General features: G+C 47.1%; 1 protein-coding gene across 1 annotated transcript; it reads left to right on the top strand.

The window, feature by feature from the left end:
- Window positions 1–10,055: 10,055 nt before the first annotated feature.
- Window positions 10,056–14,858, top strand: LOC123753616 (homeobox protein engrailed-1a). The gene is made up of 2 exons (XM_045735590.2): window positions 10,056–11,173; window positions 14,710–14,858. The coding sequence occupies exons 1-2, from the start codon at window positions 10,630–10,632 to the stop codon at window positions 14,856–14,858; spliced, it is 693 nt and encodes a 230-aa protein (XP_045591546.1). The 5' UTR covers window positions 10,056–10,629.
- Window positions 14,859–15,780: the final 922 nt, after the last annotated feature.

Here is a 15,780-nt window from a genome sequence, read left to right as displayed (position 1 = left end):
GTCTCGCCCAAACGTTCTTTATCTGCTAATATTAACGGATATCTTTACTGTTCTCTGTCTCTGTTCTTACTTTTGTTCTTCCTCTTTATCTGCTAATATTAACGGATATCTTTACTGTTCTCTGTCTCTGTTCTTACTTTTGTTCTTCCTCTTTATCTGCTAATATTAACGGATATCTTTACTGTTCTCTGTCTCTGTTCTTACTTTTGTTCTTCCTCTTTATCTGCTAATATTAACGGATATCTTTACTGTTCTCTGTCTCTGTTCTTACTTTTGTTCTTCCTCTTGTTCTTGTGTTCTTACTCGCATTCATACATGTGTTCTTACTCGTATTTTTACTCATGTTCTTACTCGTGTTCTATCTCTTTTTCTTACTCAGGTTCTTACTTGTATTCTGACAAGTATTCTAACTAGTATTCTTATCAGTATTCCTACAAGTATTTTCTTAGTGTTCTTACTATTATTCTCACTGACATTCTTACTGGTATTTTACTACTATTCTTACAAGTAACTATACTAGTATTCTTAGAAGGATTCTTACTAGCTTTCTTGCCACTGTACACTAGTATTCTTGCTGGTAATCTTAACAGTATTCTTACTGGTAATCTTAATAGTATTCTTGAGAGTAACCTTACTAGCATTATTATTAGTATCAATATAAGTATTCTTACCAGAATTCTTCCAAGTATTTTTTAAATGATTTTTTTAGTGTTCTCACTAGAGTTCCTACTGGTATTCTTACTGGTGTTCTTACTGGTGTTCTCACAAGTATTCTTACTGGTATTCCTGGACTAAGAATATCCAAGTTGTCCCAAATCGTTCGTGTTACGAATTAATTGTTCCCCCCCCAGCCTTCATTTTCTCTCTCATAAATTATTAAATATTGTGTATTAATTATATTTTCTGTGAATTAAATTATGTTAATTTTAAGTTAATATTGGTGAGATATTTATTATGAAACAAATCCGCCTCCTTTACTAAAGTAAAACTTTATTCAGCTTTACTGTGTTTTATTTTAGATTCTCAACACAGTTGTCTATGTTCTCGGTTTACAACCGAGGGGTTCAGTCCCCAGACTGGGTCGAAACGGTTAGGCACGTTTTCTTTTAGGGGGGATGCCTCTGTTTACCTAGCAGTACAATTGGTATCCAGGAGTTAGGAAATTGTTGTGGGTTGCACCCTGACGAAGGTCAGTAGTTGGGCTTGGGCAGGGGTGGCGAACATATGGCACGCGTGCCTAAGGTGGCACGCATGCACAATTTGATGGCAAGAGGCATGCAGTGCTCTCCCCTTGATGTATTAAACCTCACCCATAATAAACAAATATGTAAAGGTTATCTTTAAAGCTAAATGAAACAACTTAGAAGATGTTCTGTTCTTAAACAGTTTATTGAGTGGATGAAATTTTCTTGCAAAGCATTGTCTGATGTTGTGTGGATTTAAAGATTTAGATTTTCCACAGATTTCTCCTCATACTTTAATGTACGATATCGATAATGGTACTTTAAAATATTTCCACAAACCTAAAACATATACACTTGACAGATCTTGAAATTCATTAGAAAACAGTCATTCATAGCCTTCAACTGATCAACTTTCTTCAATATTTACTAAATTGTTGACATTCAAAGGAGCTGAAAAATTCATAAAGTGTGTTGACAGTGTAACAGGCGAATTCCATTTGAAAATGTTGCATTGATAATTTGGATAAGGATAATAATACAAATTATCTATTTGGATTATTGTCAAATTATCTACTAATCAAATGGATAGTAGGTTTGGATAATTTTGAGATGCAGTTGAGTTACACCGAAGCTCAATGTGGAGGCAAAAGTTTGTTGACATAACAGCTGAAGTAGAAAATACTGAAAGGATCTTTTAGTGACGATTATCGCTATATATATATTCATATCCACCGAAGCCATAAACACCAAAACTCTGCTGGGGTTTAAAATACAGCTAGAAAAGATCATCTGGCAAATGGGAAAGGACCTTTGACAAGCCGCCAGCTTCCTGTCCTCGTCGAGGCCATTAGTATTAGTGGCCCCAGGTAAATAATCTATACCTATACAAACCCAATGAGGGAGCGAGACAGCGCCAGATCTTTTGTTTACATTCTCGTAGGGTGAGGGCTGGTCGGTTGTCTCCCGTCAGCGCTTTTGTCATTTTCTCTGATCTCCACTGTGTTGTAGGGGCAACTGCAGTATTTCCTCCACGTCTCTATCAGTCAGCTCTTCTACCATTTTCCTTAATCTGTACCGTGTTGTAGGGCTTACTGAAGTCACTGCAAGTTTTCCTAAACAAAATTAAATTTATTTCTCTGTTATACTTTTGTTAATAGTAAAACAATATATATATATTAACGTAAATAACCACAGGACTCCTTTTTTCTTTAAAAAGTTTATCAATATTATTACCACTTAATTAATTTTACTTCTTGGAATTATTAAACATAAATAACAAAACATTATTAAGATATATAATTTAAAATAATTCAGAAGAGTTATGGCTGCGTAACCATTTTCTATCCAAATACTAAAAAGATAAAAAAAAACGTACCTGAAGTTTGGGGTAACCATTCAAATAATAAGACTCTGCTGAGGCTCAGTTCAACAAAGCTGTTGCACTTCAGCAGCTAACAGACTCTACAAAAAAACTACATTACCATTAGACAAAAACAACTGACTGAATTTTATACCTTAAACAGAACAGGAGCAATAATTTGTGACACAAAGTCACCTCTTCAAGCACTTAGCAATCCTACTTTGTTTACTTTTACTTTTACTTACTTGAGGTGCTTCCGGGGCTTAGCGTCCCCGCGGCCCGGTCGTCGACCAGGCCTCCTGGTTGCCGGACTGATCAACCAGGCTGTTGGACGCGGCTGCTCGCAACCTGACGTACGAGTCACAGCCTGGTTGATCAGGTATCCTTTGGAGGTGCTTATCCAGTTCTCTCTTGAACACTGTGAGGGGTCGGCCAGTTATGCCCCTTATGTGTAGTGGAAGCGTGTTGAACAGTCTCGGACCTCTGATGTTGATAGTTCTCTCTTGAACACTGTGAGGGGTCGGCCAGTTATGCCCCTTATGTGTAGTGGAAGCGTGTTGAACAGTCTCGGACCTCTGATGTTGATAGAGTTCTCTCTCAGAGTACTAGTTGCACCTCTGTTTTTGTTTAATATCAATGACTTCTTGTTTAATATAAACACTACTTATAGTCTATGTATTAAACAAGTTGTATAAAACAGCTAGGCCCTGTTATTAAACAGCTAGGCCCTGTTATTAAACAGGTAATCCCTGTTATTAAACAGCTAGGCCCTGTTATTAAACAGGTAATCCCTGTTATTAAGCTTGTAGTACCCGACATGAAACAAGTAATTCCTGCTATCAGACAATTAGTTGGATTCTTCATTTTCCGGCGTACTCACCTAGTTGTAATAATAATATAATAATAATAATAATTTTTATTTAGGCAAAGGTACATACATAAAGAGATTTTACAAAGTTTGTTGGCTTTATAGATAGAGCTAGTACATACAATGCCTAAAGCCACTATTGTGGCTTTATTTGCCACTATTTGTGCTTCCGGGGGTTGAACTCTGACTCTTTGGTCCCGCCTCTCAACATCCTGTAGTCCCTGTAGGCCCGTGTGGTCATCAGGCAATCCCTGCTATCAAAATAGTAGTCCCCTGCTCTTAAACAAGTAGAATGCTGATTTTTTTCATAAAAGAAAATGTCTTACTGTAAAGTACAGAGTAAAGGTCACTTTATCTTCTGTGTCTGGATATCATAAGTGTAATGACCCAGATGAGGCAGTTAAGTCCCCCCACGTAACGAGCATAGGCCTAAAAGTATCACCATCAACAATTCATATATTTTGTTACATGTGAAATCTGCGTATATGGACCACTCCACAGGACAGAAATTTCTGGGCGGCACTGTTCCGTTCAATTGATGCCTCTGTTCACCCAGCAGTAAAATGGTACCCGGGGAGTTAGTCAACTGTTGTGGGGTTGCATCCTGAGGAAGGTTCGAACATGAAGAGGAGCTGGGGCGCCTCGACACACGTACAGACTGCCTCGACCACGGGAATTGAACTTGAATATCGTTACTTGTAGCCGGTGCCAGAGGGTTCAGCCACTCCTTTGGCTGAATAATTACTGAATAATTACTCACATGCTAATAATTACAGAATTTATACCAGTTAGAGACATATAGAATTCTATAGGACACAGACTCTCTCTCTCTCTCTGCCTCACGGCATTAATAACCGGATTTATACTCTCAGAATCAGTACCATACACTCGCTGACTTGCTCCCCACCACTGCTTCTCCCCAGCTCCCCTCCGCCCCCTGCGTAGGTTGGTCTGTGGGGAGGAAATGGGGAGGAGGGGGGGTAGTTTAGGGGGGTGGAGCGGGGTGTGTCAACACAGAAAACGTGACTTATCATGGAGAGTGAGGGACAATCGTTGCTGGCGGGCGTATGTGTGTGTGTGTGTGTGTGTGTGTGTGTGTGTGTGTGTGTGTGTGTGTGTGTGTGTGTGTGTGTGTGTGTGTGTGTGTGTGTGTGTGTGTGTGTGTGTGCGTACTCACCTATTTGTGTCTGCAGGATTGAGCATTGACTCTTGGATCCCGCCTTTTGAGCCATCGGTTGTTTACAGCAATGACTCCTGTCCTATTTCCCTATCATACCTAGTTTTAAAACTATGAATAGAGTTTGCTTCCACAACCTATTCCCCAAGTGCATTCCATTTTTCCACTACTCTCACGCTAAAAGAAAACTTCCTAACATCTCTGTGACTCATCTGAGTTTCCAACTTCCACCCATGTCCCCTCGTTCTGTTACTATTCCGTGTGAACATTTCGTCTATTTCCACTCTGTCCCTTGAGTATTTTATACGTTGTTATCATATCCTTCCTCTCCCTTCTTTTTTCTAGTGTCGTAAGGCACAGTTCCTTCAGGCGCTCCTCATACCCCATCCCTCGCAACTCTGGGACGAGTCTCGTTGCAAACTTCTGAACATTTTCCAGTTTCCTTATGTGTTTCTTCAGGTGGGGACTCCATGATGGCGCGGCATACTCAAAGACTGGCCTCACGTAGGCAGTGTAAAGCGCCCTAAATGCCTCCTCACTTAGGTTTCTGAATGATGTTCTAACTTTTGCCAGTGTAGAGTACGCTGCTGTCGTTATCCTATTTATATGTGCCTCAGGAGTTAGATTAGGTGTTACGTCCACTCCCAGGTCTCTTTCTCGCGTCGTCACAGGTAGGCAGTTTTCCATCATTGTGTACTGTCCCCTTGGTCTCTTATCACCTAATCCCATTTCCATAACTTTACACTTGCTCGTGTTGAACTCCAGTAGCCATTTCTCTGACCATTTCTACAACCTGTTCAGGTCTTCTTGGAGGATCCTGCAATCCTTATCTGTCACAACTTTTCTCATTAACTTTGCGTCATCCGCGAACATCGACATGTAGGACTCTACTCCTACCTTGAGGCTACCTTGAGGTGCTTCCGGGGCTTAGTGTCCCCGCGGCCCGGTCGTCGACCAGGCCTCCTGGTTGCTGGACTGATCAACCAGGCTGTTAGACGCGGCTGCTCGCAGCCTGACGTATGAGTCACAGCCTGGTTGATCAGGTATCCTCCTGTAAATATGTCGTTAACATATATTAGAAATAGAATTGATCCTAGCACCGTGTGTGTGAAGATGAAGATTAGACCACCACAAGAGATGGCACGGGCATGAATAGCCCGTAAAATGAATTTGACGACTGAGCGCCGATCAGAAGAACGCTCCTGAACTGACTTTCAGGTCTGCAGGCACAGCAGAGCGAGTACAAATAGCTACAGAAGCACAGTGATGCAACAGGAAGATAGTCAACATTGACAAATGAGTCCCATAGGTTCAGTAGCATCAAATATTACCTAACGAGCCTAATATAATTCAGCGAGAGAGCCACGTGGATCAGACAGTATGGAAAAGAATAAAAGTCATTCTGCATACACACAGAAATCACAATAGCGTGATGCATCATGTGAACAAATCCACAATGAGGGAACGTAAGTTCGAACCCTCATCACGGCCTTTGTGGATTTGTTCATTCTGCATGACTATGAACTGACAGAAATTGTATAACGCAGCGAACTGAGGACCAAAGGACAATGTGGAGTAATAGACCGGAGGGAGATAGGATGGAACGCCAGTGAATACTTTCCTGTGCTACACAACCCCCTACACCCTCACCATCCTACACCCCCCACCATCCTACACCCCCAGCATCCTACACCCCCACCATCCTACACCCCCACCATCCTACACCCTCACCATCCTACACCCCCACCATCCTACACCCCCAGCATCCTACACCCCTGCCATCCAATACCCCCACCATCCTACACCCCCACCATCCTACACCCCCACCATCCTACACCCCCACCATCCAACACCCCCCACCATCCTACACCCCCACCATCCTACACCCCCACCATCCTGCACCCCCACCATCCAACACCCCCACCATCCTACACCCCCACCATCCAACACCCCTACCATCCTACACCTCCACCATCCTACACCCCCACCATCCTACACCCCCACCATCCTACACCCCCACCATCCTACACCCCCATCCAACACCCCCACCATCCTACACTCTCACCATCCTACACCCCCACCGTCCAACACTCCCACCATCCTACAAACCCACCATCCTACACCCCCACCATCCTACACCTCCACCATCCAACACCCCCACCATCCTACACCCCCACCATCCTACACCCCCACCATCCAACACCCCCACCATCCTACACCCCCACCATCCTACACCCCCACCATCCAACACCCCCACCATCCTACACCCCCACCATCCAACACCCCCACCATTTAACACCCCCACTATCCTACACGCCCACCATCCTACACCCCCACCATCCAACACCCACACCATCCTACACCCCCACCATCCAACACCCCCACCATCCAACACCCCCACCATCCTACACCCCCACCATCCTACACCCCCACCATCCTACACCCCCACCATCCTCCACCCCCACCATCTTACACCCCCACCATCCTACACCCCCACCATCCTACACCCCCACCATCCTACACCCCCCATCCAACACCCCCACCATCCTACACCCCCACCATCCTACACCCCCACCATCCTCCACCCCCACCATCTTACACCCCCACCATCCTACACCCCCACCATCCTACACCCCCACCATCCTACACCCCCACCATCCTCCACCCCCACCATCTTACACCCCCACCATCCTACACCCCCACCATCCTACACCCCCACCATCCTACACCCCCCATCCAACACCCCCACCATCCTACACCCCCCATCCAACACCCCCACCATCCTACACCCCCACCATCCAACACCCCCACCATCCTCCACCCCCACCATCTTACACCCCCACCGTCCTACACCCCCACCGTCCAACACTCCCACCATCCTACACCCCCACCATCCTACACCCCCACCATCCTACACCCCCACCATCCTACACCCCCACCATCCTACACCCCCACCATCCTACACCCCCACCATCCTACACCCCCACCGTCCAACACTCCCACCATCCTACACCCCCACCATCCTACACCCCCACCATCCTACACCCCCACCATCCTACACCCCCACCATCCTACACCCCCACCATCCTACACCCCCACCATCCTACACCCCCACCGTCCAACACTCCCACCATCCTACACCCCCACCATCCTACACCCCCACCATCCTACACCCCCACCATCCTACACCCCCACCATCCTACACCCCCACCATCCTACACCCCCACCATCCTACACCCCCACCGTCCAACACTCCCACCATCCTACACCCCCACCATCCTACACCCCCACCATCCTACACCCCCACCATTCTACACCCCCACCATCCTACACCCCCACCATCCAACACCCCCACCATCCTACACCCCCACCATCCTACACTCCCACCATCCTACACCCCCACCATCCTACACCCCCACCATCCTACACTCCCACCATCCTACACCCCCACCATCCTACACTCCCACCATCCTACACCTCCACCATCCTACACCCCTACCATCCTACACCTCCACCATCCTACACCCCCACCATCCTACACCCCCACCATCCTACACCCCCACCATCCTACACCCCCACCATCCAACACCCCCACCATCCTACACCCCTACCATCCTACACCTCCACCATCCTACACCCCCACCATCCAACACCCCCACCATCCTACACCCCCACCATCCTACACCCCCACCATCCTACACCCCCACCATCCTACACCCCCACCATCCTACACCCCCACCATCCTACACCCCCACCATCCTACACCCCCACCATCCTACACCCCCACCGTCCAACACTCCCACCATCCTACACCCCCACCATCCTACACCCCCACCATCCTACACCCCCACCACCAGATAATGCGAGGCTGAACAAAAACAGGAGACATCACACCTCACCATATAAGAGAGGACCAAACCATTAGTCTTCAGATGATTGTATTAAACTATCTACCACGCTAACTGCCCGGTACAATTAACGAGGCAATCTCTACCATCAGGGAGTCTTGTTAAAATATCAGGCTCGGCCCAGGACGCCGGGAGTCACCGCCCAGCTGCCCTTAGACCCGCCCCTTCACCACCCAGCTGCCCTTAGACCCGCCCCTTCACCACCCAGCTGCCCTTAGACCCGCCCCTTCACCACCCAGCTGCCCTTAGACCCTCCCCTTCACCACCCAGCTGCCCTTAGACCCTCCCCTTCACCACCCAGCTGCCCTTAGACCCGCCCCTTCACCACCCAGCTGCCCTTAGACCCGTCCCTTCACCACCCAGCTGCCCTTAGACCCTCCCCTTCACCACCCAGCTGCCCTTAGACCCTCCCCTTCACCACCCAGCTGCCCTTAGACCCACCCCTTCACTACCCAGCTGCCCTTAGACCCGCCCCTTCACCACCCAGCTGCCCTTAGACCCTCCCCTTCACCACCCAGCTGCCCTTAGACCCTCCCCTTCACCACCCAGCTGCCCTTAGACCCGCCCCTTCACCACCCAGCTGCCCTTAGACCCGCCCCTTCACCACCCAGCTGCCCTTAGACCCTCCCCTTCACCACCCAGCTGCCCTTAGACCCTCCCCTTCACCACCCAGCTGCCCTTAGACCCGTCCCTTCACCACCCAGCTGCCCTTAGACCCTCCCCTTCACCACCCAGCTGCCCTTAGACCCTCCCCTTCACCACCCAGCTGCCCTTAGACCCGCCCCTTCACTACCCAGCTGCCCTTAGACCCGCCCCTTCACCACCCAGCTGCCCTTAGTCCCTCCCCTTCACCACCCAGCTGCCCTTAGACCCTCCCCTTCACCACCCAGCTGCCCTTAGACCCGCCCCTTCACCACCCAGCTGCCCTTAGACCCGCCCCTTCACCACCCAGCTGCCCTTAGTCCCGCCCCTTCACTACCCAGCTGCCCTTAGACCCGTCCCTTCACCACCCAGCTGCCCTTAGTCACGTCCCTTCACCACCCAGCTGCCCTTAGACCCGCCCCTATCGTGGTGTGAGGGGTTGGTACCACGATAGCAACTCCTCACACCACGATAGCAACCCCTCACACCACGATAGCAACCCCTCACACCACGATAGCTGCCCCTCACACCAAGATAGCAACCCCTCACACCACGATAGCTGTCCCTCACACCACGATAGCAGCCCCCGTGGGCCTCCTGCGCGTCCCTCAATACAGTTCTCGACATCACAGAATCAGCATTTCTGTATCTGGCCACTTGGGGACACTTCACCCTTGCTATTCGGCCCCCTCCAAGCGTCACATCTGGCCCCGGGGCCGCAGTAAGGCCGTCAGTCGCCCTTGTTAGCAGCGACACCCTCGATTTATGAGGATAGCGATGAAAATAGAGACCAATTATGGCTATTATGAAGCTGACAGTGGTGTGTGCGTAGCCTACCCGCCATCATCTAACCCACTGTAATCTGCCTGTCGGCCGGGCTGGTAACACTATCTGCTGAGGGGCGGGGCTTATCCCCCTCTCACAGTGGATTGGCTGGCCCGGCTAGCCGACTCCGCCCATTTTGGCGGGGGAGTTGGTGATTGGTTAGCGTCGCGCGGCGGCCGGCCAGCGGGGCGGGGCCTAAGCTGCGCAGTGACGTCATCAGTGATTGGTGGGTGGGAACGGTAATTTGTAGAGTGATCGCGGGCGTTGAGGATGTGTTAGTGGCGGTGATAACAACTCCCAGGGGACGATGGCACGGCGTAGTTGGCTCCGCTAGTGACACTATCCCCCCCGTGCACCTCGCGGACACTCGCTACACACACCTTCCGACCTCAATCATGTATTCCGCGCGCAAGTGTTGCTAATTACAAGGTCCGTACCCGACTCCGGAATAATTCGGAAGTGCGCGTCCGTACCGACAATCGGCGTCGAGCGAGCCTTGGACCCCGACCGGCCCCATGGCCAACCCACGCGGCGGCGACTTGTAAAACTTCCCCTTAAAATAAAACTCGTGGTTTAACCTCGAGTTGTTTTAACGAGAGGGTAATTACAGCACAACAGTGTCATTAGCGGGCAATTACCCGAGCAGTGCGGTTAACGAGGGCGCCATGTGCGACACCTCAGAGACTATGGACACCCGCTCCGAGCCCTCACAGGGCACCGACGCCGACGGAGACGACGACATCTCCGTCGGCAGCCACTCTCCGCCGCCTCGGAACGACACAGACGACTCCATGATCGACGTAGACGACACCGTCGACGACGACAGCAGAGAGAAGGTGACAGCCAGCCCCAAAGTCGAGCCCCCGGACCCTGCCATGAGCCCGGGGCCCCCACGCACCCCTCCAGTGGCTCATCAGGCTAACAACGCTGTAATTCACCGCTCTCTCAAGTTCTCAATCGACAATATCCTCAAGCCGGATTTCGGCCGCCGGCTGGGCGACGCCGTAGAGACTAGCGATCAACCCGTCGATCTGTCGCGAGTTACCAACAGAGGGGACCCGAAGAAGGTCTTCGGAGACCCCGCCAGGAGCCTCGGAGAGGTCGGCCAGGCCCCTAACAGCGTGCTACTGAAGGATCGAGAGGGCGGAGGCGGCACACTATGGCCCGCTTGGGTTTACTGCACCCGTTACTCCGACCGGCCCTCTGCAGGTAAGCCCTTCATTCCCCTATTTAGAGTGCCACTTTGTACCCATTTCTTGGGTTTACGGGCTCACCATAGCCCGTGCTACATGGACATTTCGATCCCTGTAGTAATCTAAAAACAACATACCCATTTGTCCCTGCAAAGGCCACCCTGGCATCGCATGACGTGCCCCAAGAAGCACGTGGCACTGTTCGACAGGTTCCAGTGCCGCTCTAACAAGCTCGTTAGAGATCCATTCAAAAAAAATGTCTCGATTGGTGATTGTGAATGACATTCCCAACTGCCCCGTTTGGCTCCCAAGTCAGATTTAAGTGGGATAGGAACCCCGCGACGCTCTATGGCACTGTGGCAGTGGCGAAACATGGCACTACTCAGCGAAACATGACATTGGTGACATGACTCTGGGTGCCACGCGGCCCTCAAGTGTTGCGTCACGCGCTCCGGTGACAAGTGGCACTCCATGTTGACGCTAAGTTATCTAACGGCGAAGTGAAACGATCTTCAGTGACGTGTGGCACTCTCCTGTTACGTGTGGCACTTTCCCTGTCACGTGTGGCACTTTTCTGTCACGTGTGGCACTTTTCCGTCACGTGTGGCACTTTCCCTGTCACATGTGGCACTTTAATAACGCGAGGAAACCATTGGCATCCCTTGGTAAAAATTTTCATTGATACAAAATCAGTATATATATATATATATATATATATATATATATATATATATATATATATATATATATATATATATATATATATATATATATATATATATATTTAAATTATACAAATTTGACAAATCACAAATTTTCTCTGAATGCTCAATATACAAGGGGACGCCCTGTATATAAGACAGTATACACAGGGCGCCCTGTGTATAAAAAGTATATATATATACTACCCTTAGAAGGTATTTACACTTTCCATAAAATATATATACACTAACCATATAAGGTATATACACTTAAGACAGAAGGTTTATACACTAACTTTGCCGCAAAGATTAACGTAGGTTCTTGATTAAGTCATTATAACATCTTGTGACGAGCTTCAGTTCTTGTCCTCCTTAGATCTTTCATTCCCTTAACATGGACTCTATGAGGCTCGAACCCAGGACCAAAAGTGTGTGAGACAGAAGCTCCTCAGATCTTCCTCAGAAACAATAATTTGCCTTTTTTTTTTGGGGGGGGGGGGTGTTATCTTCTTGAGATGATTTCGGGGCTTTAGTGTCCCCGCAGCCCGGTCCTCGACCAGGCCTCCACCCCCAGGAAGTAGCCTGTGACAGCTGATTTACTCCCAGGTACCTATTTACTGCTAGGTAACAGGGGCATCAGGGTGAAAGAAACTCTGCCTATTGTTTCTCGTTGGCGCCCGGGATAGAACCCGGGACCACAGGATCACGCGTCCAGTGTTCTGTCCGCTCAGCCACCGGCTCCACCGAGAGGGGGGGGGGCACTGGATCATAGGTATGTGTATGTGTCGTATTGGCACACCGTGGCACTATAGCAACGTGGCACTCGTGTCTTTCCCACTATGGCAGCGTGGCACTCTTGTCACTTCGACCATGGCAGCGTGGCACTCTTGTCACTTCCACCATGGCAGCGTGGCACTCTCGTCACTCCCACTATGGCACCGTGGCACTCTTTCCCTAAACCTTTACAAACAGACCAATAGAAGCAAATATTAGTTTTATCTCTATAAACCACACAATAAAAATACATTAATAATAATAATAATAATAATAATAATAATAATAATAATAATAATGGAACATACAAAGGAGCAATCGGTCAAAGCGAATTATCAGTTTAAAGAATTGTTAAACAAATCATTACAAGTGAAGATCCGCAAGAATCCGGATGCTTGGCAAGAATCCGGATACTCCCGATGTCTTGCCCGAACGTACACAAATATTCTCCAATCATGCAGTACGCACAAACACACACACTGCATAAACGCACACACGAACGCACACACTACATACACACAAACAAATTTCAGGAATACACGCGAACGCACATATAACATACACACAAGTACGCAACACACGCAACATACGCACATTCAAACCACATTCAAACCAGCCTTGCAAAAAGAAGTATGCACCTTTGTCATCGCTAGAATCTGATATCGCTGGAGATAATTTTAGGATATCGCAAGAGGAAGCAACACAATCACATGAGATCATTAATTGCTCCTGAATATCGCAAAAAATTGGAGCAAAACCTTTCAAATAACCATTGATGTCGCCTAGGAATAAGCTTGCTCCCATGTGGCAAATAATATACTCCAAATTATGATATATAAAAGAATATAATTAACACAAAAATTGAATGATAAATCAACAGTAAACATTATATAAGCGATATTTCTGACCAACTAATCCAAATACCGCTAAAATATCGCAAAGACCCTGAAACAACATTGCTAACACACACACACACACACACACACACACACACACACACACACACACACACACACACACACACACACACACACACACACACACACATTCTGGACCTACAGCGGACGTTGTGAGATTCTAAATTCGGAGCTGATGGACAGAATGTGTAGCTGCCCATTAGCCTGTCTGTTCCTGACTGTGGGATGGAATCGTGGAAAAGAGCCGTGGGAGGAAGGAACGGAGACGAACGGAGGAATGAAGTAATCAAGAGAGGGACAACAGAATGGATAGGTGGAGTAACTGAGAAACGGAGAGAGAGAGAGAGAGAGAGAGAGAGAGAGAGAGAGAGAGAGAGAGAGAGAGAGAGAGAGAGAGAGAGAGAGAGAGAGAGAGAGAGAGAGTTAAATAAATATATCGTATATCTCAAATGCTTAACTCATATATATTGAAATACAAGTTGTCTCAATTTCACTATGCATCGCGCCCTTTAAATATTTAGGTTTAACCAAACACCTCTATTTTAGACCCAATATCTTCTACCCCAGAAGTCTTCTAACCTCACAAAACTCTCGCCAGAGTTCTCAAGCTCACGAACTTGAAACAGTTTCTTCCACAGCCACAAGACGGATATTGTAACTCAAGACGGTCAGCCACTATCTATAATTCAAGCAATCAGCCACTATCTCCGGTTTTGTCTACCACGAATATCTCACTATCAAATAATTGGTAATTATCAAAATAAGGTGCCAGGCCGGGAAGTAAATTCAACAAATAAGGAATAAGTAACCTGGCATTTCTCATCTAACTCACATTTGAAATAGGATTTCATAATTTACTTTCAAGATATCTTGATGTGAACTTAGCATAACATTTAAGTATGCACGTATTAATCTTCAGCATAATAAAGTATACACTTAAGCCACACTACAATAAAGCAATTAATAATGAAACTTTACAACTTATAAAAGTTTAAAAGCTTCTAAAATATATAGAACATTCTCTTCTCTCTTATTTCTATTGATTTCTATGCATTAAGTATATATAAAAAATGGAGATAATAAGATATGAGAGAAGGAAGAATATATAGCGACAATCAAGAGATATATTTATAATAAGATAATTTCTACATTATCAAAAGATAATATAAAAAATATAGTGACAATTAAAAGATATAATAATAATCAGAAGAGAGTAACAGAAACAGATATTGACAGACAGAGACGAAGACTGATTGCCATTGACAAGCAGATCAACAGAGATAATGACAGACAGAGGCAAAGAAACTGATTGATACAAAGACAGGCAATTACTGAGAAACAGAGGTAAAGACAAAAGCACACACACACACTGAACATGTGTGTGTGTGTGTGTGTGTGTGTGTGTGTGTGTGTGTGTGTGTGTGTGTGTGTGTGTGTGTGTGTGTGTGTGTGTATGTGTGTGTGTGTGTGTGTGTGTGTGTGTGTGTGTGTGTGTGTGTGTGTGTGTGTCAGGGACTCGAGGTGGATTACTGGATCAGTGGATTAGTTGACGGATCAGTTTGCGTCAAGACGGATGAGTATTTTTTACTGAATGGGTCAGCCAACGGCTGGATTGTGCTGTGGATGTCAAGGTGGCAGATGGATGAATGATTAGATGATTCGCAGAGTAGCTATAAGCCGCTGAGTAGATGCCCAAATGGCTGACTTATTGATTAGCTGACTAATTGACTAACCACACTAACAAAGCTAACCACAATAACCGCTGGCTTGCCAACGTCTCCAGAGATTGGATACATGTTCAGTAGGTCACATATCACGACATTATGACTAAATTCAGAAAAACATACAGTCGAATAATTCACCTTACAATGGCAGAAAATTATCCACATATCCATGTCGACTTTGGCTATGTGACTTTTGGTCTGGGTTTTATGGTTAAATGCGACAGTAACGGGGGATTAGTTCAGAGGATTACACCAGTGGAACGCATCAGTGGAATTAATGGATTTATGTAAGGAATATGTTTTGTTTGAACGGCAAATATGCGACTTCAGCCGCCTTAGGTTCAAATCGTTCTCATTCTTGGGTAATGGATTACTGGCCAGCAGGATTCCTGGCCAGCAGGATTTACGACACAGGAACTGAAAATGAAGATTTTTGGCCCCCGCTAAAAGTTTTGGTCATTCTGTTGTTCTAAAAATATTTTACTGAACTGTGTGTGTGTGTGTGTG

Source organism: Procambarus clarkii, chromosome 25, assembly GCF_040958095.1.
Source record: "Procambarus clarkii isolate CNS0578487 chromosome 25, FALCON_Pclarkii_2.0, whole genome shotgun sequence".
In the NCBI taxonomy this organism is placed as follows: Eukaryota; Metazoa; Arthropoda; class Malacostraca; order Decapoda; family Cambaridae; genus Procambarus; species Procambarus clarkii.
This window is presented reverse-complemented; position numbering and strand designations above follow the sequence as displayed.